Genomic DNA, 27,861 nt, shown 5'->3' on the forward strand with positions numbered 1-27,861 from the left:
GTGCAGGATTATACCGTATATCATTCGGCTGTACCCTTTGTATTAGCAATAGGATATTGCAGACAACATCATATATTTTTTAAGTCGAAATTTTGACGTGAATAGTATATAAAGAAGTTTTACCCCTGATCGACCTCGCGAGGTCCTGCGGGGGATAATAGATTTGTTATCAAAGAAGAGACAACATTTTGTCTTTGTTGAAAATGTCAAATAGAGATTAAACAATGAAATTTCGTACAATTTCCAAGAAGTATAAATTTGACATAAATTGATTGAAATTTACATTATCCTATCTGGGCCAACAGTAGTATCTACAAATCAAATTCCTTCCCTCGAGCGGCCACCGGTTTTTTTCTGCCCGTAACTTCTTGATAACTTCCCGCGGCACCACTTATCACTGACACCTATTGATTTATACTTATACTATTATAACGAATGCATGTAGTTCATTATCGTTAATAAAGGCTTGCAAGCACAAACTGACTTTCTCGCGGTCGATTTTATTTTGATAGAAAAGTAAAATAGTTTCTAATTACCAGTTTATCTAATTAAAGGTTCGTGACATTTTATAATTTTAAGTTTTAACCCAGTTTTTAATTTCCGTAAAATTGATATGACTTTAACAAAACGAATATTAAATAGATAATTTTATTTTGTAATCAAATTTAAAAAAAAGAGATACAATATAGTTGAAAAAGAAAGAGGCATTTCGTAAGTTTTTTTTATGCGTGTTTTAAATTTATTTCAAAATTTGCCATTTCGAAGGACAGAGATCAACACAGAGTAAAATGACAATCTAATACTTCTGTATATTTACAAATTAAAACTAAGAATTACACCATAACATTTATAAATCATTTACATAACTTTCATCTTTACAGATCTAAACTTAATTAGGACAAATGTAAATGTATTCGTTTCCGTTTTAAAGAAATAAATTGGATAAAAACTGAGCTATGAGTTTGATGGCAATTTGTTTTTTAATCCTTGTTTATACAAGGACGAAATACCATCATAAATAGTAAATGTGTTCTTTTTGTAAAAACTATTATGGTTTTGTTTCTCAAAAGTAAAATTCTTCAAGATTATTCTCCCAGATTTTGTTATTATCTCAAACTACCACATTTAAATTTTTTTCTGAAAATATAATTTTATAGACAGATTTCATCCTTCCTCGATTCACCATTTCGCTTATAGGAAATGATGAGATATCGATTATGATAATAAGCGTAATACAAAGGTTTCTGCACAATTTTTGTCATCGCCATGAACTCATTTCCTAAGTAAAAGTGAAACATTAAGATTTGAACCTTTTATCTTTATCAACAATAACGAGCGCTTCATTTTTTTACAAATATCATCATAAACGAAGCAAAACTAAATAAAACACAATCAAGGTTAAATATCAAGTGATATATCAAATTCAATTCCAAGAAATTGATATAATGGCATAACAATATGTATAATGTATTCAATGGGAACGGAAACTGGTAATGCGTTGTTTATTTTATGTAAAAAAAACAAACACAAAATCACAATGTATTCATTTCTATGACGTGAATTTTGAGATGAATATAACTAGTTGAGCTATATTTTATATGTTCATCTTCCAAGCTTAATTTGATTCTGTTATATCGTAGGCTTATTACTTCATCCGTTTCTTGTAACCGCCTGGCTATTTTTGTACAAGATAGTCATAAATTGTAATTATATTTGATAACGTTAGGTTTTTATAACTTTTTGCATTTTTTCTTTTTCTCATATATTTCAATCAAATTCAACTGGCCAATACTCTTGAAATGCATTTGTTATGGCCCAGTTGATATTTCAGGTTATAAATATTCATAGGACTATCATTTGCCCCGCCTCTTTTGTCAAAAGAAACTAAAATTATTCTTTTAAACTTTATATGACTAATCTCATAGTTTAGAGAACTGTTGATTAACTTATTAAGATCGGCAAGATTGAAAAATTGATTTTCAATCAATAACTTATAGTATTTTAATATGAAGCATACAAATACAACCAACTAAAAACAGAAATGATGTAAAGATATTTTTGCAAACTTTTCAGGAAGGCCATCTTATTACTCCAAAGCGATGAGATTGGCATGACATTACATAACATATAGATACAGTTATTTTATTGGTAAGGTATTAAATAATCTTGAATAAAAGTATGGCTGCATATAGAATACAAAACATTTCACACCTTCTGTCAACAAATACAGTGCTCTAGAACACATCTTGGGAGAGAATGAAACGGGAAGAAATAACCAGAAAGAGAGGGGGGTGGGGGAGAAGATTGTTAAGAAAGTTTGGGGACTCAAACTAAGAGGTATAGTGAGGTATAGTTGTTGGCAATGATTTTTTTTTTCCTTCTGTGCACTGTTATTTAACCCGTAACGGTATAATATCCACCCTTGATATTAAACAAGGATTCGGCTGGACTAGAGTAAAGGGAGATGTAACCAGGCCTGACTAGAGGAGACGATCGGAGGGGGTCATACAGCCCCGGCCCGGGCAAAAAATGGATTTTTAGGTGGGTGGAGAAATATGGAATATATGATAATGTATTCTCATAATATGATGAGTGGAAAAAACTGACTTGATACCTAATTGTTCACGTGGCCCGATCTGCGGCACCCGTCGCTGTTAAGTTTACATCGTTACAAGTACATGCACGTTTTCTTGCATATATATATATATATATATATATAGTGTGATATCGGTGTATCAAAGATCCATGTGTCATGGAATCAAGATATTTACAATCACAATTGAAATCTTCGAAGTGCCAAAAAAGTTCTCTGTAGCAGCAGCGTTGTACACTGACAAACTCAGTTCTTTTCATCCGGTGGTGCCCGGTACACGCATATGAGACTTCTCCCTTGAAATTGGCACGTTGTTGTTGTTGTTGTTCAGAATGTGAGAGTCCATTTCCATATCGGCTTCGTTAGAACTATCGGCTTCAGAGCTCCCTCTAGACGGAAGCCTTCGCGGTGAACTTGGTGGTGAATTCGCCTCGTCGTGACATTGTGATATCGTCTGTTCGTCACCGCGAGTTGTTTCCATAGATTTCTTATGCATACCTAGAGGGGAGAAGCGGATAGAGTTGAGATGATAGATTGGTCCATCTGTAATGCAATGGAGATTTAGGACAAGTTTAAAGTGTAGGCTATCGTCATTCCAGTGTACAAACTATATGTTTAGGCTATGGTAGTCTAGTGTACAAATACAAAATGCGTGGGCCATAACAGTCCACTATATATGTGTATAGGCTATGTGTTAGCCCAGTGTATAAACTACCATATTGTTTGTAGATTAGACATATATGTGTATGTTATGTCAGACCAATATACTTATAGATGTGTATGTTATGCCATGCCAGTGTACAGATATATGTGCATGCTATCATATGTCATGCCAATGTAAAAATATATGTGTATGTTATGTCAGACCAATGTAAAAATATATGTGTATGTTATGTCAGACCAATGTACAGATATATGAGTATGTTATGTCAGACCAATGTACGTATATATGTGTATGCTATGTCTTGCCAATGAACAGATATATGTGTATGTTATGTCATGACACTGTACGTTTATATGTGTATGCTATTTCAGACCATTGTACGTATATATGTGTATGTTATGTCAGACCAATGTACAGATATATGTGTATGCTATTTCAGACCAATGTACGTATATATGTGTATGCTATGTCATGCCAACATACGTATATATGTGTATGCTATGTCATGCCAACGTACAGCTGTATATTATGTAGTCGATCGTAGCCTATACTGAGTGGACAGTAATTAGCGCCGGGTTATTCGTAATCCAGGTTGAAACGTTATAGCATATACCATGGTGTTATGTGTGAATAAAATAGGTCAACTCAGGGAATGAACAAATGTTGTCAGTGAAGGGATTCATGGGAAAGAAGATGGCAAGGTGCAAAATCGACGATGAGGATCCAACTGGAGTGATAAAGCTACAGTGCAAGAAAAACGTTGGTAATATGTTCGAATTTATTGACAAAATTTCGTTTCAGAAAGGAGGCCCATATATGCCGAGATATATGTTATAGGTTCCGCCCTTCTTAAAGCAAATATCATGGAAGAAGACACCACAAAAAGAAAAGTCCAATCTCATAACTTAGGGAAACTATAAATAACAACGTAAAAAGAAACTGTCGAAACATCGAGACATCACAGTACGTTATACTTAGTTTGCTTGGATTTGGCTGAAAAACAACACAAAAAATTCTCACGGTAAAAATCTTCCAAGTTAAATGACAGATTACTAATTCTGTTTCATCGTGAAATGGGTCACACAGAAATACTGCCTGCATGTTATTGGAAAAAAGCAGAGCACTCTCTAAAACTTGCAGGTGTAAGTCAAATACTTCCGATAAGAACTCAGCTGATGTTTTATTTACTGCTTATAGTACGCAGATGTTCACGTACTGAAATCATGCATACTCGACATGACATTTTACGTTTGTAACCATGGTAACTCACCTAGCAACCAAGGAGCACAACATTCTCCGCCTTCTTCCTGTGCTGATTTTAAGATGCTCTCGGGTAAAGGTAACGAATGGCGCACCATAGCACCGTAGAGTCCATATTCCGCCATAACACTACTTCTCCCCCAACATTTCTCTCTCTTCCGCCATTTTGCTCGTCTGTTTTGAAACCATACCTAAGAAAATGAAGGGGACAAAATTCTGAATCATATGCAAACTAACACCTAACGATGAATTAAAGTTTTTTTATATATTTATTTATAGGAACAATATGCTAACTGGTTAGTATACATTGTGTTTTGTTGAGACTAAATTATTGAGTTTCTTTTTTCATAATGATAAATTGCCAGGTATAAACAAAACAAATGTATACATTGCCACTCTATGATGTAATCACTGAAATTTATGTTTTGATATGTTACTAATTTCTATTCCTGCAATACTTCCATCATATTCCACGCAATTAGCAAATTTGTGCGCACTGCAAATATCACTTTTACAGTTGGAAATTCGAGTTTAGTTGTTGAAACATTTTGATTACAAATATCACATTTCTAAATGTGCATAGATGTGCATGTAATATTACAGTGTTACTGAGCTAAACAATATCATATGTCTTTTTTACCAACGTTTAACTTTATCACCCAAGCGCCACCAGTATTTAATAAACACTTCAAACTACTTCTTAAGACAGGATTATTCTGTAACTCATAGCAACTGAAAGATATGTCTTCGCCTGACGATTAACACGGGTGATTAGATCACTTAGTTAAACGTATGATGTATCACTGGATCAGAAGCTTCGATTAAAGATTGATCATGAGCGAGTCAAATTACGGTGTTTCTTTTTCATAAGTTAAAGATCATTAAATATCACTGATATCAGTCTAGGTTGCCTATCTACATTAATTTTTTTTTTTTTTTTTTTTTGAGAAATGACTCCTTTGAAACATCAGAGATCTATGAAAGTGACTGGACTATTTAGTCTAATTGATGACGTATACAGTCAGACAGGTTTTCTCTGAAGAAATACACATTAGATACACACAAAACGGGAGAACTTTAAAGTTCTTATGGCCTGAAATAGCATATTTACAATGCATTACAAATCAGGTCATGGCAAATGGGGTTGGACGTCACCTTAGTGTGTGTACTTGCTCTTATGTAGTTAAACTGAACACGTTTTGGGTTTGAGTTGTGTATGAATTTATGTAACAATGAGTTCACATTCATGCATGATTAAGAAGCTGACGTCATCGACATCAGCGTCGTAATAGACTTAAAGGAGCAATCCAGATAGGTGACATAATATGAAGGTATTGATGTAGATATACGTATGTATGTACAAATGTATGTATATCAAATACTGCATGAAAATGTTCAAATATGTTACATTATTTGTCAATGGGTCCATGTATATATAAACCGACACGAAAATGTATGGGATTTTTCCATATCTAAAGATGTTTTATTGTTTACTGAGAATGGATTGGACGATAAACAAACACTCGTTGAAAAGAACAGAATAAAGTGTTTCCATTTAATCAATTGCATCCTTGTTTAGTTAGTAATTGAGTAATATTCGATAGGTGTCGTAAACTCATTAGTCAATGGAAAATACCGCTATGAATATTCAGATAAGTGTTTATTTGTTGTATATACTAAATAGTGAGATACCAAAATCGGAACCTTACGAACGAATCGCTCCATTACTTTAAAAAAAAGGTGTCAATAATAGTCAATTTTATTAAGTGTAGAGGGAAGCGAAAGTATAAGATGGTGTACCCATGTGCATGTGCATGCGCCCATGTGCATGCATATATATACGGTATATATTTGATCATAATTGTTTGAAATGAAACTTGTGTAGTTAAGCAAACGCGCCATATTTGTAATGGGATCCTATCGGATATCGAAAAGCATCCGAATACATTTTCCCTTCAAAAATCAAGACAAATCGTTATCATTGCCAAATCGTTACTTTTTAATCAAGGGGAAGTTGACATCGGAACTGACAGCTTACTTAATTAACTGACTATCATAAACCCTATCAATCTACCCCATTTCCATTTCTCCCGCCCTCCGCTCTGGGCTGTTCCCGTCGCTTTCTGCTGCTATATAGATATACGCATGCGTATATTATCATATATAATAGTTGTTAACGACGTCGTCAAGAAACGGTAAAGTTTAATTCCATTTTCACGACACCTTGGAGTGCACTGAGCTCCTTAACTCACTCCTCAGTCCGATGATGATCGCTGTTGTTCGCCAGTTCGTTCCTCATTACATAAATTAGATTCCAATTTAGGAAATTACATAGACCGCCAAAAACACTATAGCGAGAACTGATTACTGTTATCATTGGGAATTTAGCAAGGATTTAGTGAGTGTAAAGTGTGATATAGGACTTAATGTGATTCTAATGGTTTTGAAAGATGACTGGGAAAGAAGCTTAACTCTTAACCGACTATGAGTGGAGGAGAAAATACTGTTTACAGAGGGTAAAAACGGAGAGGTTAGTCCTTGATTAAGAGAGAAACAGAGAGGAGAAATAGAGAGAGGTGGAGATAGAGACGGGATGCTTAGCAAAGGAGAAAAGTAGCAAAATAAATATCTCAAGCAAAATTGACATTGTTACCTTAGGCTATGATTGCCAAACTCATCAATATACCCGCCATGCTTTACTAGCTAAATAATGATCTTTCTTTCTTCATATCTTTCTTTTTCTTCATCAACATTACGGTGATCTTTTGTTTTCTTTCAATTGGATTAGAATGGTTTTCAGAAGAATAATAAAGAGAGGGACAAAAGAAAGAAAAAAGTTAGAAAAAAAAAAATTGACTGGAAAATGAAATGGGATGATTACTTGGGTGGTAAGTTGGTCTCGGGGGAGGAAAGGGGGAGGGATTAGCCAACGTCATTTTGCTGTTGCAAATTTGAGAATTAATTTTCGAGAAATCTAGCTCTTTGTTTCACTATACTGTCGTATCCATAACTTCGTAATTAACTCAAAAACGGCAAAGAGCAAATAAAGAGACGAGATGGGAGCAAAATCACAGCCGTATGGATAATTATGAGTTCAGGTGTGAAAGTTAAATTGGTTGGAGTTTAGGGCCGAAAAGTCTCTGATCCTAATGAGTTCTATATTACCCCCCCCCCCCCCCCATCAGTTAAAGTATACTTCGTTTGATTAATTCTAACCTGGGATGACCTATATTGATAAAAGGGGAGGAGGAGAAGACATTAAATAATTATCTCTAAGTATAAAGAGCTTTGTAGATCAGGAACTGAATAACCAAACTTAAAGGGACGCCATACTTTTTTTTTTGTCAGTAAAAGGTCTAGAACAGTTTTGTGTCCTCAAACGATCTTAGTAAAACTTAGAGGACCTTTAATATGCGCATGGAGTGAAAACGCGAATTGTAATAAAGAGACGAACGCCATTAAAACCTATAGTTTTAGGTCATTGAGAGGATTTGTTATAAATTTAAAGGGACCCGACTCCCCCCATCCCAGCCCAGTCATATATACATCTGTAGAGAAGCGCAACATGTTGAACTGAAAAGCGGGTGGTAGTGGGTTGGTAGGCAGGGGTAAGGGGTAAGGGGTAGGGCTATATAAAACTATGTTTGCAGCAATCTACCTGTATTCTGTCCTCCGGCAAATCTGTCTTTAGGGCGAGCATCTCACGGGCGTAAACGTCTGGATAGTGGGCGTCAGAGAACGCCTTCTCAAGTTCTTCAAGTTGATAGCTTGTAAAGATTGTCCTACGTATATAAAGCAAAAAATTACTAATCGTTGATTTGGTTATGTTACTATAGTATTTTGAGATGGCTTGTGCGTATTCGATGTCGTGTGGGTAGTGTCCCTACATGCGGTCACTGTATAAACTTGACGTAATCAAGTTTTAGGCAACATGTGATCATAGATGTTTAAAACTATAACCTTCCCCACCACCCATCTCCCCCACCCCCCCAACCAAAAACATACAGGAACGCATCAACACACAATTCAACTGACAGTACTCAATATCTTTCTAAGTAAAATTTAACTGGTAAACGTGCATCTGCTGCTTCCATATCAATCTGCATACGGTAGTCAACTTTTAATTTGATCTCGAACTGAATCGAGCGATGAATCGCAAATAAGTGACTTGAGCTTCATGGAGAAAGACAAAGGACTTTAAAAACTTGATTACAACGTACAACAGACATACAGAATGAACTGTACTCATGAATGCGAAACAAAATGTTAGTATTTAAGTTATTGTAGTGCGCTTGCGCGCTACAATATTGACATTACTGGCCAAGTGAACGATACCTATATGACTGGGCGTTGAAACTTAAAGTTTCATATAGTCTTTGTGCATTTGCCGTTTCAGAGGCTAGCTGCGTAGCCAACTTAGTCTGAGCCTGTCACGGCGCTCACCAGCGCCCTCACTTTGTAGGTACATGACTATACTCCCTGTAGTGTGTTGTCCACCCAAGAATTAACACCATAAACAACCGAAAAGTTGTTCCTAATACTGCAAGCACTCCACGGACGCGCACTACACTAATGCTGTGTATTTACAGGTAAATGCAGTTCTAGTTATACCTGTGCCTCCTCTTCTTTCGTTTCTTTTTGTTACTATTGTTCAGACTTGATACAGCGCCCTCACTACCGAGTAAGTTGGTTTGACTGTCCTGTGACTTTTCTTCACTGAGGAGCCCTATATGAAAACCAACACAAGAAAAAGAAGGAAATTTGAAATGAGGAATATTGAAAACTTCGATTATTGCATTTGATATATAAATATCATCATTTGAAGGAAAGATACGATACCTGTAAACATAATCTGTTAATATACAGTTAACAGAGAAATCGAGAGGAATTATGAAAATATTAAAAGATTTGCAAATGAATACAAAAAAATAATAAAAAAAATACATGATATTTGTGGGACAATTTTCTGCATTTTGTTATAAACGTTTAATACCTCGCTTATTATCGACATGTATTTAGTTCTCACTCCCATATATCTCTTGGTTATGAAATGTGTGTTAAACAATATTAAATTAATATATAAATATATATATATATATATACATTTATATTTATATACATATATATATAAACATATATATATATATATATAGCCTATATATATATAGCCTATATATATAGCCTATATATATATATATATTTATATATATAGATACATATATATACATATATATATACATATACACACATACACACATAAAAAAAAAATACAGTTCAGTAGTTCACTGTTGGAGGCAGTAAGTAATTTGCGAAAAGTCATGATTCGAACCAATTTCATCACATTTTTGACAGTTCAGAGAATAGCCTTTTTTTTCGGTCAAAGACAAACTAATGAAATTTAAAACGTAAATTAAATTGAGAAAAAAAGAGGACATGAATTAAACCGTTTACTCTCTCTTTATAGACGCTGTGTTTAGGGGCAATCCAATGAACCTCATTACATGGATCTATTACGCGATATTTCTGCCCCACATCACAAGATTCCAATTCTTTATAACTTGTTAAAAATTTTCTTAAAAGTTCTCCAAAAGAAAAAAAGGCTCATGTTTTCTGAACACACAAACGAAATTTGATTCTTGATCCTGTAGAGGTTCAACATCTGAAATCTTGTTAAAAAATCGATAGTCTTGGTTTCAAAGAGGATGAAGAGGGCCTCATCTTTTCGGTAAAACACTTGAGTGGGTAATCGGAGCATAGATGTAACGTAAAGAAATACCGGATTTAATACAGTTAAAGTGATATGCATTCATTTATCACCGGATATCTCGTGTTGGTTTTATGAAATAGACAGAGAGATGGGAAGCGTATGGGCGCAGAGGTGGGGGAGGGGGAGGGGCGAGGGGGGTGGGTGGGGGACAGATGAAATGAGACTGGGTTCCACGTGCAGTGATACCGGGTGACGGTACGGTAATATGATATTTGTAAATGACGGTATATTGCAGGTCGGCCATTGTGTTCAGATGGAGGGGTGCAGTGTGACAAGTTGATTGTTTTTCTTCCTTTGTAGTATCTTATGCAGCCTTGGGATATCATTGATGTAAAGATGCCTGTCAGTGTTAGAGATATTTCTATGCTTACAAGATCTTTTCCGGTAAGTTCTTCCGTGCAGCGTCCTAACGCAGTATTTGATAAAATAGGAACGGCACGGAACAGGACATAAGTCAGTAATATTTCTACCGCGGAAAAGGATTAATCCTTTATATGCTCACGATGCATGTGTAGGAAATAGGTTGTAGTATGGAGTTGTTTTAACTAGTGCGAGAAAGTTAACAATTCAACAACAAAAAACAGATTTATTCTTCTTCTTGCGTCCTCTAGATCTCCAGCATGAAGAAGCATCGCGTTTTATTTTATTCATTGATATTTATGCAGTAATTGTCAAGACTGCCTTTTTACGGGTTTCGTTCAATGATTGCATGATATACCTTTCGTCAATTCACCGTCGATATCACAGCCATTTCTGATTTTCCCTGCACCCGTGCCTTTATATCACCTGTTAGCCAATATTTATGTCCACTAAGATACACCTCCTCCCAGGTAAGAACCACACACATACGTGACCTATACGTACCCTGCGTATTCTCTTCTCATTTTGCGCCTTAATTATTGTTTTACGCATCACATTAATCCTGTATACAAACGTGCATTTCTGCTCCTGGGGCGGCACACTTTACGCAGTCGCAATAATAATTCTTCTTAACCAGAAATATATAAAAACGCAAGCGTTAATTAAACCACTATAACATAATTTACCAGACTCCTTACACACACACATATATATATATATATATATATATATATATATATATATATATATATAAATATATATATATATATTTCTATCTATCCATATGTATATATGTGAGTGCTTATGTTGGTGTGTCACTTTAATGCACGTGAGGTTATAGGCAGACGACACCCAAGGAGGCCCCGTCCCGCCATAATATTTCATTTATATATCTATCCCTGCAAAACGATTGCTCCAACTCTTTAATTCATCACTGGGCGTCGATTGGATTATGACTTCACGCTAAACTAGCCAATCCCATTGAAATAAAGTGACCATTTTCCCAATTACACAGACCGTGGTTCAGCCAAGCTCGGTTTCAGCCCCGCACCGCTGCAATCGTCACTAATTCAGTTAGCTTCGATCAGCTCCTCTCAGCAGCTTATTCTATCAGTGTATATAGGAAAAACACAAGAAGATGAAAAAATTGAGTTTTTGATCTTTTTTTTTCTTCTTCTTCTTCTTTTTCAATTTCTTTCCTTTTTTTCTTTATAGAACCTTTGTGCGGTGAAAAAAATACTTGATAATGTTTTTCGGCGAAGGCAAGGGATGGTTAAAGTGTTGGATCGATGTCTAAAGGAGATTAAGCAATTTGAGCCTTAATTAAAAGAGTTTGGAAGGGTTTATGGCACTTAGGGCTTGTACAAGTATCGAACAAACCTTGGAATAATTTGTTAATTTTGATAAAATGCTAGTTGAGGTTGATACCCTAGTGACGGGGCTTAATGGCTTAGAAACAGGCCCCTGACGTAACAGAACCCACCTGGGAGCTCTGACATTACCAGTAATGAAGGTTAAACGCTGTAACTTTAGACACTAGGAAAGGTGAATTAAAATCCCATTTATAACTCTGATCAATATAAGAGGTGTTAAAACGCTGTTCACTCATCGAGAAATCTGTACAAATATCGATCCCACTTCGAGCGCAACACGGGGGTGCTATATTAGAAACTTTTCTGTTCTCACTTGTTTGTCTATATCTTCCTCTCTCTCTCTCTCTCTCTCTCTCTCATTGTCATTCCTTATTTCATAGTATAATGGGTCATTGTCTGGTTTTCTTCCAACCATCATCTTAATCTTATAGACGCCTGGGATGAACCATCCATGCACCCTATACCCGACCCACCCACCCACCCGAATCTCATGCACACCATGCCACACCAATCAGTTATGCCATAGTAAAATCTTCTTACGTTTGGAAGATATCCTGGTTCGAAAGTCATGTCATGACGCTTCCATTGTGTCAATGTGTGTTGCCATAGTGACAATAGGTGGTGCCAGATATGATGTCATAATCATAGGTCCAATAAGAGATGAAATTGTTTTCATAATTTCTTGTTTAAAGCGAGCAGTGATGTTAATGACCTCAGAGGATATAAAAAAAAAACACATCAGAACACCAGAAAAAAAAAAACTTCATCATTTCAGCAACAACATTTGCAAACATCGACTCAACTAAAGGAAACAATGAATTTGATAAACAGCGATGACTCTGTGACGTCATTCCCATAGACTTGCTCAAGTCTCCGGCTAGCAAATGAATGAATATTCATAACATGTTATACCATTAAAACGGGGTCAAATAATTTTAAGATTTTTATGGGACTTAAGTTAAGCACAATAATCTCTACCAAGGAGGTTAATGATGATTAAGGGTTTACTTTTATTTCTCCTAGGCTATTATTAAATATTATCCCAAGACATAATAATGGATGCGTTAGCGCCATTGCTTGGTTTGTTGATCTGTTTATATGGATGAAGAATCCGACCAAAAATTATTTTATTTTCTCAGCAGAATCTCACAACTCTGTATTTCCTCTTATTTTGTTCTATGTGAAATACCTGCTTTATTTGCAGTTGGCCATTTCCGAAAGGAAAAAAATCAGCTACGATTCTTGTTCATCATCGCAGATATGTGATATAACTTTTATTATTTCATTTCTGTCCTTTTCTAGCTCTTAAAAAATTCGATGACACATATACCGGTTAATATAGCGTTGCATCATACTTTATAATAGCCTGGCCAATCAGGGCTTAAATTAGTATATTAAGTTTTCCATAAAAATATATTTACACTTGTCGTTGACCTTACACGTGGTTCGTCTTCTGTTTCGATCGCATATATATATATATATATATATATATATATGTTTCGCCAATTTTCAAGTGCGGGCAAATTTCATCTTCTAATATGACGCATGTAGGCTACACCGTTAGGTCCCAGGGCGTTATACAAGGGCAACAACACGCATTCATCCCATTTCTCTCTATATAGCCCCTATATACCGCAAAATCTGCGTGTCGGTTAAACTGCAGACGGCGTTTAAAAAACCTTTTGAGTATGAAAACATACAAATTTGCTCAATTGCGTTGTATGTGGGCTAACAACTATCAAATGCGATTTCCCTTGCGTTGAAGCTTGCAGGCAAACGGTGTTACAGTAAGAATCATTTTCACTAATACACGCACTTCTCACAAATTAGCAAGGCCCGCCGCGCGGGACTCACTGCAATTAGCGAAATTAGCTGCCTCTGACATGTGTGTATTTATAAGACTGAGTTTGTTACTATCATACAGTTGCCTGATGGGCCTCGGGTAAGTGCATGTTCCTAGTAAACAAGAAAAGGGATTCATATATTGCTTGTAAGAGTTGTTACTGTCCTGTCATAGAGCAACTAGGAGAGTTGAATAGCCGAATGTCCGATGTGAAAAAGAAAAAAAAAACGAATTGAGAAAAAGAAAAAAACAATGCCATTAACTATTGGCTCAGCGATGCAAGGGGGTATTTGAATTAAATTGCAGTACAGCAATATGGTTATAAACAAACTTTTTCTCTTTTCCTGTTATATCATTTGGAAACGAGAGTAACTTAGTGAACCTATTTTATTTTAAAGTGTCAATCAGTGACAAAGACCGAGAGTCAATATTCTTCCGCTTTGGTAATAACTTCCGGTATTGCAGTTAGACATTTAGTTGTAAGCCCATCAATTCTATAGGTATTGTTATACGCGCCCTTATATAATACAGTTTTTGTTCATTTCATTGATCTTTAATATTTCTGTTATAATGTGCCAAAAAAGTTGTATGCCAAAATAAATATAGGCTATACCGTTCATTATAAGCACGTTCCTCCTAATCTCCTCCCACCCACCGTTTCAATCAGGGGGTGTCAGTCCCAAAGGGAACAGGGGGGCGCATGAATGACTGAACCTGGATAAAACTAAAGGAGTGTGCGCGTATAGCGCGCATCGCGAGCGCCTTGCCCCAAAGCCTTTATCGATTGGGTTCCAGGGGCCCGCCTTTGGCACCTGATGGGGTCCAGGGGCGAAGTACATGCAGAATTATTCAAGTTTGCTTCTGTTTGGTCCCTGAAGTGATATGTTAGTCATAAATATATTTTAACAAAAGTCACATCTGACAAGTGATTAGACGTAGATTAAGAAAGAGTTATCTATTTAACATCCGGGTGTTTACTTAGGGCCTTTATCATGATCAATATGATATTACTTTATCAACTTACTTTGTAAAGCTCTGCCGTATTCATTGTTTTACACAGGTAATTGAGGATATAAAAGCATTCTAGGGCATTCTGGGGCATATATATATTTATATAGGCCTATATATATATATATATATATATATATATATATATATATATATGTATATATATATATATATATATATATATATATATATATATACAAACGACACGACCACAGTGCAACGTCCTGGGCTAGAGTTTACAAGTATAAGGTTAATTACGCTTATTACTAAACAAACACATGTAACTACTGAAACTTGGGGCAAAACGAGCTGTAGTCTGTCGGATCTACTTGTAATCTGGTTAAATTGTCACTGGTTTTCCCTCCCGGCTTTTCCATTACAAAATGTGAATAGGCTTTTCTTGTATATAACGGCCAAGAATAGTTGCGCTTTATAACTCTTCTGCTGTCGGGTTACAGTATTTTGACCATAATTCATCCAGGTTTGCCGAGGTTGTAATGCAATAATGGAGTCCCACGGTAGAGGGACTAGTTTTTGTTCTCCGGCGAGCCACGTATCTAGAGGGTGACATTCTTAAGCCTGATATGAAGCGAATGAAGGCAATACATGATCTTTGAATTTGAAAAGACGAATCACACACGCATACACACAGAAGTGTTCTCTAGAGTGTATGCCGGTAGTTACCCCATCCTACATTTCACACACTCTCTTTCTTTCATGAATCGTTGCAATGAAACAATGTTCATACGGTTTAGTATAGATGAACGATGTGCAGACCTATGCAAGCGGCGCCATACAAGCCTCGTATACAAAGTAATATGAACAAAAAAAGTGATGAAAACGTAAATTAGGTCTACTTTTCAAAAGTGAAACACATTTTCTTTTTTTCTTCAAAAGATGGAGAAAATTGGCATGACACTTGAGGGGGGAAATACGCCTGACACATAAGGTTCATCTTTTACCTTCAGGGGGAGGCCCTTTTTCAAATTCCGGTTATAAGAATTGTAAGCATTGAATCTTATCAGGAATTTTCACAAATTTCGTTACGAAGAAAAAATAAAAACGTTTTCAATGGGGATTCCAGTGATAATTTGAAGAACGGCCATGCTGACTAAAACTTTGTCTTTGAAGGGGTAATGGTGGGTTTGGAGAATAGATTGACCTTTGGGGTGCACGGGGAAAATTTAGTCAGAAAATAATACATCCCAAAAGTTGCCGTTGCGTAAATCGCATAATATATATTTCGAACTAATGTATTTATTAAAAAAAAATTCTTTGAGGAAAAAAAATACGCTGAGAGGTTGGTTTGAATAGGACACGCAATTACGTAAATACGGTTGTAGACTTGAGCAAGTTTACAAATGACGTCATCGAACCACACTTGTTCCCTTTTCTGCATAGTTTTCAATTCTTCATTTGGTACAATGTTTATTTTCTATAATGGTTGTGCAAACTACTGGATCTAAGATACTAAAATTCTTAACATGGCCTTACCATGTAGTTGTTCTCATGTGTCAACAATGTTAATATTTTACCTTGAAAATATAAAACTAAATATGTTTGAGAAATAGGAAAGTTTCAAATCCTAATGCTGAATGATAACACATATTTACAAAAACGAGAAATTACAAAATGTTTCCTTCAAGAGTTTGCACCTATATATATATAACGGTAGTTAAGCTGAATTAGAAACTGTCGTAGGTCAATTAATGAGTCAGTAAATTATGAAAAAACAAAACCTAAATTTCCTGTTACCATGGTAATAACAATATCATAATCCTCTTTTCTTAAATTATCTTCTTTTTATTCCTTATTTTTCAAAAAGTCATGCTATCTTCTTTTTTGTCATTAAATCAATGCTCATTTTTTTTATTTTTTTACTAACAACATTTCTGAAAATATTTTAGCAATTTATTCCCTTCTATTGGAAGATTATTTATGTACGCTTCACAATCAAACGTATAGTTATCTCGATTATATGTAAACATTATCTCTCAATAACTTCAACCACGATATAAAAAAAATGGGCTCCATACTGTTCTTTGCCCTGTTTAAGCTATGTTACCAAGGTTACCGATTGCAAATTGCCATGACTACTGATAACATATATAGGTGCGGATTTCAATTTGAAGGTATAGTTATTAGTATTCTTGTCAATACCAGAAACCTACGTCCATATTCAAGAAACATTTTGCCTGCGATCCTCGTAGCATTTATATAAGTATTTCATTGACAAACTGCAGTTACCAATGTGTACGATTTGTTTTGGACTGTCGAAGCCTATACATAGGAAAGTACGTATATGTGAACACATTTTGAAAGATTACTATACTAGCAGGAATAAACATTTAATGCTACCGAAATGGAACATTTTTGCTTGTGTGAAATTTATCAAAGCTTTATTACACAATTTGTTCTTCAATATAAAGGATAACTGAACAATTATTATGACAGTGTAAATCTTACCTTACATATCCACTACTAAGCCGTCTACTTTACTACATGAGGCCCACAACCCACAATTAGTCCATGGGGCCTGAAACACCCTCGCCCACCTAATCTTAGTCTTAAGAGTCAATGCTCAGCCACCTGGCTTAGACTACGGACTTTTTTTATTTTTATTATTATTATTTTCATCATTTTTTTTATAAAGCGACTTAATCGATCTCTGTAGGCAATTTCGGAGAACTTTAGACAAACTTAGATAAATTTGCTACTTCTCGAAAGATCACGCGACACATGGAACAATTTTTCGCGACCCACCGTCTGGGCGTTCCATATAATTTTGCGGATGGTTGCTTTATACATGAAGGTGCATCGAAGGGCATGAAAAGTATACCATCTATTTAACGTGGAGGAAACTCTTGAGCAATATTTTGGGATAATCCGAAATGTGATTTGATTTGGTTTGTTTTGAATATTTCAGAAAGATTGAAAAGGAAATTTTAAGACATTTTTTTAATGTATTTTGACGGAAATGGAGAAACGGAATCAAACCAACCGACCAGGTATAGTTGAATCTTTTAACTATCATGATATTGTTATGAAATTAGTGAAAGTATATATAAAATAAAGGCCAAAATGTGTCGTCTTCCCAAGTTAAAGGATGTATATCTACACGTTCTTTAACACCGCACCAATGCATTGGAGATATCCAGAGTTAATTATGTTAATCAGTGACGGCGGATATACACTATCTTAAGTATATGTATATAGTGTACTCAATAAAGTCTCGTTTGGAGGCACGTTTTACCCAAATATGGGACAAGTAAACTATATTAATGTCTTGCACCAACTGAGAGTTGCTTTTGATAAGGTAAGTTTCTCTAGCTGAATCTGTATACACTGAATCATTGAGTAGGAATACCCAGAGTGCTCTGCGGGAGTCTCTAATCTGCTTGTAATCGGCTTGGCGTATAGAGAGCATTTATCCATGCCTAGACTATAGTCTTACTTTTGATCGGGTTTGTTTTGGGTTGTTGTTGTTGTTCGTTTTGGGGGTCTGCCAAAGCAATTAAAATTTTATAGTATAACTTTTCCTTCTATACAGTGCTATACACCCATTGCATTTTGGGGTTTACAATATTGAATGAAGTTTCGTATGTGTAAATAAACAAATAAATATACAAATAAACAAACAAACAAATGAACAAATGAACAAAAACAGACAAACAGATAAACAGACAAACAGATAAACAGACAAACAGGCATAAGACATACAAACAGACAAATAAATAAATAAACAAATAAATAAAATACACAAAACAGACAAAAAGACAAACAGATAAATAAACGAATAAACAAATAAACAAATACACGTATAAACAAACAAGAACAGACAAACAGATTCATAGACAAACAGACAAATAGACAAACTGACAAATAGACAAACAGACAGACACATTTATAAACAAACAAACAAACAAATTGAACAATAACAGACAAACAGATTTATATAGACAAACAGACAAATAGACACATACACATATAGACAGACACATTTATAAACAAAAAACAAACAAACAAATAATACAAAAACAGACAAACAGATAAATAAACATATAAACAAATAATTAAACAAATGTATTAAATGTACTACAAATCACTAAATCTTGATTTATGGGAGGTTTTCATTCAACCTCATAAAATTTCGAGTCTACCGAGTAATCGGTATATTAAATTGCCTCTAACTGCCAGGATTTTTTCCCAAGTGGAATAATCCCTTTCGCTGTTTAGGTACGGTCATGGGACCGTAACTAACCATCAGCAATGTTATAGCTGCTCAGACTGTACAAAACCAAATCTGTCAATCAATTCCAATTCTCAAAACCAATTCTCAGGGTCCCGCTACGTGTGGAACAAAGTTAACCACTTCATGTCGCCAAAGAAAGTGACCCCTCTCTGGGCCACTGGCGACAGAGCCCCAGTTATATCCCAATCAGCTACTTAATCTCCCTTGCTCTCTCTTTTCAAGTTACTCCCTACTTCAGCCCTGGTCTTTTGTTTTCATCCTTGTCCGGGCCAACCCATTTGTTCTCTCCCGACAGGGTCCGATACTTTATTTTTCCTATCCAGTCAATTGGCGGTTGATATTGTCCCTTTTATAAACGTCACTTAGATTGTCAGAAAGAATCGTCTTGTCTCGAAGGAAGAAACCAATTTCAGACAAAAATACTGACTGCTAGCACGGCAGGGGGTAAACGGTTTCCATTGTTACCTAGTCAGTCTATTGTATTCAATCAATGCTGTTCACGCCATTATCAATTATCTTTGTATGACGCAATTTGTTAACAGGAAACTGTTAGTTTTATTTAAGGACATTTGTGATGGTTTATAAGTGAAACATTACATAGAGGCTAAGACGATTGTTCTTTCGACATTAGTAAATACATTCTTTTAAATGTAGAATATAAATCAGTCGTAAAGAGGGCGGTGCAACATTGCCCAAGTACGACAACTCGTTCTTACCAATGTTTTTTTTTTTTTTTTTGTGGTTGTTGTTGTTATGCACGTGCACTTCTTAATAAGCACAAGTTATACCACGCTGAGCTGACGACTGTGGTGTTGTACGGTCACGGCGGTATATATATTTGAATCTTTATATAAGTTGTCTATTTGAATCTTTATATATATGCCATAAGAAGATTTTGTGTTTACCTAACGATAAAAAGACCTGCCAGTCACATGTTGGTATGAAGATACAATGCTTTGCAGGTTTGATAAAATCGTCTTACGTAAGCAATTTGAACAACGCGATAATCTATCAATCAATCAATCAAAACGAAATGAAAACCACTGATAAGAATATGTTAGATTTTAATATTAGTATGAAATATCACATGACACGTGGTACGACGCGGTAACAATTATATATGCATTTGGAAACCATTGTTGTCTTATACATAAGCATTGAGGCAATTGTAAAATCACCTTTTCTTATATTTTGTTTATTTAATTTATAAACGTGTTCACTTAATGAATTTAAACAATAATCAGGCTGTTGATTGTTGAAAATATATGTTGAAATATGTTATTGCTTTTCACAATTTCATGTGGATCATTTTAATTTCTATAGTTTCTATTAACTAACGTGGAATGCGAATAAATATGAAATATTTTCATGATAGTCTTGTTTTCAACAAATTATATTTCTTGTGCAAAATGATTAGATGATATTACAATACAATAAGATTGAAGCACATGATCATAATTGTTTAAATGCAATCCAAGTTTATTTATTCATTTATTTATTTATTCATTATTTATTCGTTTATTTATTTATTTATTGATTCATGGATTGATTCATTTTTTGTGATTGAAATAATATATACCAAACTGAAAATATTTGTTCGTTTGTGTTGTAATTTATAATTTCATTACTAAATAAATATATACACATAAATACTCATAACCCATTATGGGGGAAAACATAATTCCACGTGAATGAAGAAAAAATAGCTTGCTATGAAGATGTCCAACTTTTTACACCACCTATTTTCTTGTAATAAAGATTTTTTTATCCAGACTGGTATTATTTTATGCCTGTTTTAGTGTCCCCAGTTTACACGCTGAAATATAGATATGCTTTATAACAATAAACTATTGTTTTTTTCCATAGTAATATTTTAACAAATGATAAGATATCAGGAGCACCTGCAACTACTTCTTATCCTTTCTATGACTCAGGTATTAAACAATTGAAATAAAAATCAAATATTAATGATAATTGTTTTTTGGGGTTCTTACAAAAGAAATTAAGTGTGTAAAAGTAAGTTGGCCTGATGTTTCGATCCTAGCAGGATCTTCTTTAGAGGCTAAAGAAATTAAAGACATTAAGTTCAGAAAGAAAGTAATGGATTAAGGAGGTCAAAGAGAACACGTGACGGGATAGCCTCCTGGATATAATATCTTATCTTCGGTGTGTTTTCGAGATATTCCGATCGGGTTCATAAAATGTGAACGATGCTTGCCGCGTGATAACTGAGTCCACGTGCCTTTCATTCAATGACGGGATTATGTTGCGCGTTTAAACTCAATGAATACAATCACATCAGCTTATGAATTAATGTAAAATGTCTAACGGTAGGCTATAATACTAATATTTATATATAAATAATAAAGACATTTATTTGTGTATATATATATATTTATGTATATATATATATATATATATATATATATATATATATATATATATATATATATATATATATATATATAAATATATATATATATACATATATATAGATATATATATATATATATAGATATATATATATATATAGATATATATATATATATAGATATATATAGGCCTATATATATAGGCCTATATATATATATATATATAAATAAATATATATAGATATATAGATATAGATATATAAAGATATATAATGTAATTGTAGAAATATGTATGTATTTAGAAAAAAGAACGACAACAGAAAGAACAAGAAAGTGTATACTTCGTTTCGTTCACACGAGTAAATTTAAAATGAAATTGTACAAAAGAAATATATATGATATCTTCATTTTAATTTATTTATTTATTTAATGGATTACCTTATTACTTACTTATGCACTTACCTTTGATCAGAAACGTTCTTGTTTCTCCCTAAGTCAACTCGTTAGTTATATTATTGATTTAAACTTTTGGACTATTAAGAACAGGGAAAACGAAAGTGTTACTGTGAACATTTTCGTCTAACTATAGCAAAGCTAACTTTTGAAAGGATTGCATCAGTTTTAATACTACATAGGCTACGATATGTAAATGTCGTAAAAATATGAAATAGTGTATTAAAAAAGAGAAGATGTTCTTATTTTCAGCCGAGATTGATAGACAAATTAATCCTACAAAATTACAAGAAAGTTTACAAATAATGTTTTCATGTCTTCAAACTGTTCCTATTTTTTTTCTTTTTAAGGTGATGTCCCTTGTGAAACAAGAAAAAGCGTCCAAAAATTAATGAAAAATCCAAGAGGACAATTTTGAAAAAGATTTCTTGTCCACTAATTCATTTTTGATTTGAGTTTAAGTTTTGTTGTTTCTAGTTTTGAGGTTATTTACATCTTTTTCGAGATTCAGACCAATTGTAACAAAGAAGTAACGTTCACACGGAATTACATCTATAAGTGACCAACATGTTACAAGAGATTACAACAAATATTTCCTCCATATATTGACTAGTAGCCGTATATAATATGACTTTTTAGTTAGCTGTTAATTTATTTTGTTTTCACAAAATGCATTTAAATGTTAACAAATATCAAATAGCATGAAGTAGTAGTGAATATTACATGAAGTGAAGGAAGCGGAACAATAAACCCCTTGCGGGCTGGATGGGGTGCTCCGCTCACTAAAATCACGGAGAAAGAGACCAATCCAAAGTAAAGCAATATACACAATTACATACAAATAGAACAGAATACTATAACAACACAAACAAACTATGTGTCCCAGATATAAAATGTCATGTTATATTGCTGAATTTGTTTCTTTTGGTAATTTTTTTTTATGCAGTATTCCATCATTCCTGGTGCGAATTTAGTGATTATAGAATTAAAGTTAGAGATAAGATTATCGAGTATCTTATCTTTCTTTGAATGGAGAATATTTGTATAAAAGCAAGGATTGGCCCAATCAATCTCAACCTAATACGTGGTTACAACAGGTGTTACTCTAATAAAGGATAAACAATTGATCCTTTCTTCTTTTAACCCTCCTCCCACCCCCATCCCTCCGTCCCATGATTCTCCAAAATTTCCCATTTCGTTATGCGTCTCCTTTTGAAATGATATAACGAGAATTTTGAGATTTTGTACGGAAATATTCAATTTGTAATCAGAAATTAATTTCAAAAATTCTAGAACGTCTTTCGTGTATACATTTGCGTAAACAGTGGGTATAGGTGGGATGGGAAGGTGAGGGATGGGGAGGGGGGTGGGGGTAAAGAGGCGGGGTAATCCAGAATAATCTATGTCACAATTTTTGTGAGAGCTTCAAAGTTTTTACATAATAAATGACTTGTAGTTAGATATAAGTGAGAGACAATATACGGAAAGAGCCACATCAATAAAGTACAAATAAAAGTGGAAAATAAATTTACAACAGTTTTATAGCTACAAGTTCATCAAAGGGTCTTTTTTTCTATAATGCATGAGAATTAGGATTTTTGTTGTTTATGTTAAAAGTTATAGTTAACTCCCCCTTCTCATGCCCCCAAATAAAAGAAAAAAACTGTCGTTATTCTTGGATAATAAATAAATATATGAAACGACGGAAACAAAGGACACTTTGAAACAATTGATATGACGTATATAGGGCACCGTCACTTAACACAGTGTATAGACAAATTTATATCATCTTTAACGAAAATGTTTAAAATCAACGTTCACAAAAATGTAAAAAATATTTCATAAAAGTTCACGGGCCCCCTGCAAGATATCGTTGTTGTACTTGTTTACAAATGCAACGTATCGTTGATCAATAAGACTGTTTTATAGTAAACAACCATATTAATGTAATAATGGACCAATTCTTTATAGCAGAATGGAATTTATTTGGACGATGCCGTATGTTTTTTATCATTCATTTTTAATTTTCCTTTTGATTTATGAGGTGTGATTTGTTTATTTTCAGGAAAATTACAAATGTTGGCACTTATTCATTTTCGGTATCGATTAATCGAAAGGATATTATTTTTTTTGTGAATATAATAATGAAAATTTACAGAAAGACAGGTTCGTTCAAACAATGTCTATTAACATCTTATGCGAAGGGTGACCGAAAAGAAACATATTTGAATGTTTCACCGGAAGCAATCATTTTGCCAAACAGAGTACCTCAAAACTCAAAGTTAAAACAGTGGTCGTGTTATAATTGCAAGAATTATACTGCGATTTTTGTTCTCTCTTTGCAAACTTCTAGAATTTTAACCGCCAACTAGTCGTTGAAGACACCACGTGGATGACGAATGTTTCTTGAGTAAGAATGTCGAAAAATGGGATATTATTTAAGGTGAAAGACAAGTGGGGAGTGAGGGAAGGGGGAATTTCAATCTATTCAAAGCTTATTGTATTTTCTGAGTAGTTGTTACATCAAAGTAAACAAATAGTTTCATGTTACTAAATACAGTAAAAACTTTTACCAGTTTTAATTAACATCAATTTTAACTGATATTTATCTTCATCCAAAACCTTACTGGAATTCATAAAGCTTTGCATATTTCTGTTTTGTCGTTGTGAGTTTTTGATGAAAATCATGTTTATTTATATGAGTCAATAACGTTAATAGAATTTCATTTCCTTACGATAAACATTCGTGCAATTTCTAGAGAAACGTGGACTCGATTTTGTCTTTCCCTTTAGTATATGATGGAACAAAATGGCTTGTTCTGTTTACTTACCCCACACCCCACCCACTCCCCCTCCAAAGAATATATATATATATATATATATATATTTATTTATTTTTTTTTTTTAATTTTTTTTTTTTTATAATCTTTTTTTATAGATATACCAAAAGTTGACAAAAAATAAACCATCGACTGATTGAAAATCTATAAATGTTTTATATGATTTTTGTTTTGATTTAGCAAAGGTCAATATAAATTGAGGTCTTACCTGGGCTGTTCGGCTGCATGTGACGATGGAATGTTGCGGGCTCATGTCTCTCGCTCCCATGCAATAGCGTCGACGGCTGACCCATTAGACCGTTTCTAACAGCGTACGATGCAAGCATGCTGGCTTCATACATGGGGTTGCTCGGCTTCGATGCCGCTGCGGCTGCAAGGTAAAGCGATGCTGCCGGGTACAACCCCGGTAACCCTGGTAAGCAAGGGCCCGATCCGGCCGGCGCTGGGCCAAGAAATGGACTGAGGAACTGGCGAGTCCTCAAGGCCATGGATAGGTCCTTTTCCGGTGAGCGCCGGGTTAAGTGAGTGGTGTATGACTCCTTCCTAGGTGGAGAATTGTTGTTGAGACCTAAAAGGTCTTGGATGGCGAAAGAATTTGAGAACCTTTGCCGTGATGTATGTGAGTTGACGAGGTCTCTTTTGATGGGTGGTGATGGAGAAAGTGCTGTATGCGGACGGCGTCTAAATGCCTCTGATGGGGAGGTAACGGACCTGGGTGGAGACAGCCCCGCTACCATGGATGGACTTGGTATTGTCATTGCTCCGAAAACAAGGGTATCTCCCGCCATTGTTAATACCGATGGAGATCAAAGTTCTTTCTTCTTAAAAATAGATACAACACAATATAATCCAACACCGAAAATTAAACAGCAACTTTTACTGTGTATTTATTACACGAGGAATTAATTTAATGTGTTTTGTAAAACATCTCCAAAAGTATATTTCTCAGAAAACTTTGAATTTTAACTGACTTATTTTCTATATTGAAAATGAATCCTTCGAAGAAGAAAAAAAAATCAAAGACGAAAAATTGGAAAAAAATATGAAGCCAAAAAGAAACAGTCTTCGTTATAACAATACTAATAATAATAAGAAGAAGAAATCTAAACGTTGCATTCCAGATGAGCCAAACTTTTATCACTTGTTTTCGATCTCGGCCTTTTAGTCTCTGATGATACTATAGCTAAATGGCTTCTGCAACCATCTACTTGCTTACAGCCTCTTCTTGTAATAAATAGGTGGTCCAGGACGATACGACCTCACTCAGAGCAACAATTAGCCATTTTGCTGTTTTCCCCCCCTTCTCCTTCTTCTATATTATGATCCTTGACTTCCTGCTGGGTTCACTTCAAAGACCGATTGATGCGCCACGCCCTTACTTCTTTGACTTCCAATGATTGACAGTTGTCACTCATCAAAGCCGTGATTGATGGCCCCTATGATATGAATATTCATGTTCATATTGGCTACAATTTCTGCCATTGGCTAATGGGATACGGTGAGCGGTGAATAAACAGAGAGCACACGCCAGCACACGACACGTTTTAGCGGACGAGTGTTGTCAACTATTTTCTTTTTAATCAGATTGATCCAACATAAACTTGTTAATTGGGCTGATAGTGATTGGATAACGGTGGCAGAGTTGTGGACTTTCTCACTCTGACAGATTTTTGGCCGTTGGCGATTGCAGAACCGTAAAGGAATCATTTTTTTTCTTTTTCTGTTTACGGCCCATTGAGAATGTCTAGCTATAATTGTATAGGCATATATGAAGATTGGGGCTGAAATAAGTTACATTAGCCAGGGGCGAAGATTGCTTTTAAAAGAGGAATTCATTACGATGATTGGCCGATATGACTCAGTCAAGTTAGTTAAACCACGTTTTTTAACATTTTATTTAAATTTCAAAACTACTTTGGCCACGTTGTAGTTTCTTATATATGCTTTAACAGAAATTCCAATTCAGCGTTAGGTAATCAATTGGGATAAAACTTTTTCAACTTTCGGATTTTTTTTATCTCTCTCTCTCTGTCTCTTGAAGGGGGTAGTAGGGGTAAGGGTGAGGGGGGGGGGGCAATTCGACTACTTTTGGTTGAATATTTTATGCATGAGAAATAAAATTGTGGCAAGTGCAGCATCATATATTTATACGATACAGCTCTACACACACATACACATTCTGAAAAAAAAAATAGTGCTTGAAACTGAATTACATTGGTAGTTTGATCAACAAACACATTGCAAGTTAACCACAAAGCAATTGGCTAAGGCATCAGCTAACTTATTGAATCGAATTCATTTCAAGATGGCGACTAAAAAAAACTTAATCAAAAATAAATAAATAAATAAAAAGGCTTAATGATGAGTGCTATTTATTGTTTATTCGAAATTATTTGTAAATGTAAATATATTCATATTAATTTCTGGATTTGCAAGCTGGGCACAAATAAAAATATACACCCAAACAAAAGCTTTTGGGACACCAAATATTTGTATTGAATTAAGCTTTTAACAACCCGCAAATTAAAAATTTAGTCAAATGATTGTAACATAGATCTCTCATGAAAAGGTTTAGGATTATCCAATTATACGTTTGAATATTGCATGGCTTTGGTCGATATGACACAAGATTCATAGTCGAACGCGCACAAATACATTTTTAAAGCTTCATTGTACAGTGTTGCCCCCGCCACGATCTTAAGGTACGACTATAGGCGAGCTTTAAATGTTTTCTAATATTGGACTCATATTTTAAGAGTGCAAGAAAACCTATAATTTGCTAAACGTTTTCAGAAATATATACTCTCTGAAGGGTTCTGTCTCGCCTTTTTATTCACAGACATAAAGAGGGAGCGTTTAAATTGAAAATTAAATGTTTGAGAGAGGAATAAAGCAGCGAGGATGATATAGTAAAGTTTCATTTTGAAGTTTTAGCAGTTTGGGGTGGGGGTGGGGGTGGGGGGGGGGGACAGGCAATATACTGATAACTTTTCAATCACTTAAAAAATATTCAAAATATCACAAGGAATGATGAAAATATAGAACTTGAAGATACCGTAAGTAATAAAATGTTGCA

At 34.6% G+C, this 27,861-nt stretch overlaps 1 protein-coding gene across 2 annotated transcripts; it reads right to left on the bottom strand.

Moving 5' to 3' along the window:
- LOC139971234 (uncharacterized) lies at nt 1-26,097 on the bottom strand. Of its 2 annotated transcripts, none has more exons than XM_071977518.1 (5): nt 24,994-26,097; nt 9,129-9,243; nt 8,176-8,299; nt 4,528-4,708; nt 1-3,136 (listed from the first exon to the last, which is right to left on the bottom strand). In XM_071977518.1, exons 1-5 carry the CDS (start codon nt 25,571-25,573, stop codon nt 2,850-2,852), a joined length of 1,287 nt encoding a protein of 428 aa, XP_071833619.1. In that variant the 5' UTR covers nt 25,574-26,097; the 3' UTR covers nt 1-2,849. The 2 variants fall into 2 exon arrangements, with proteins under 2 accessions (XP_071833619.1, XP_071833620.1); XM_071977519.1 differs by having other exon boundaries at nt 1-3,091; nt 24,994-26,094.
- Nucleotides 26,098-27,861: the final 1,764 nt, after the last annotated feature.

The sequence above is a fragment of the Apostichopus japonicus genome, chromosome 8, assembly GCF_037975245.1.
Source record: "Apostichopus japonicus isolate 1M-3 chromosome 8, ASM3797524v1, whole genome shotgun sequence".
Lineage (NCBI taxonomy): Eukaryota > Metazoa > Echinodermata > Holothuroidea > Aspidochirotida > Stichopodidae > Apostichopus > Apostichopus japonicus.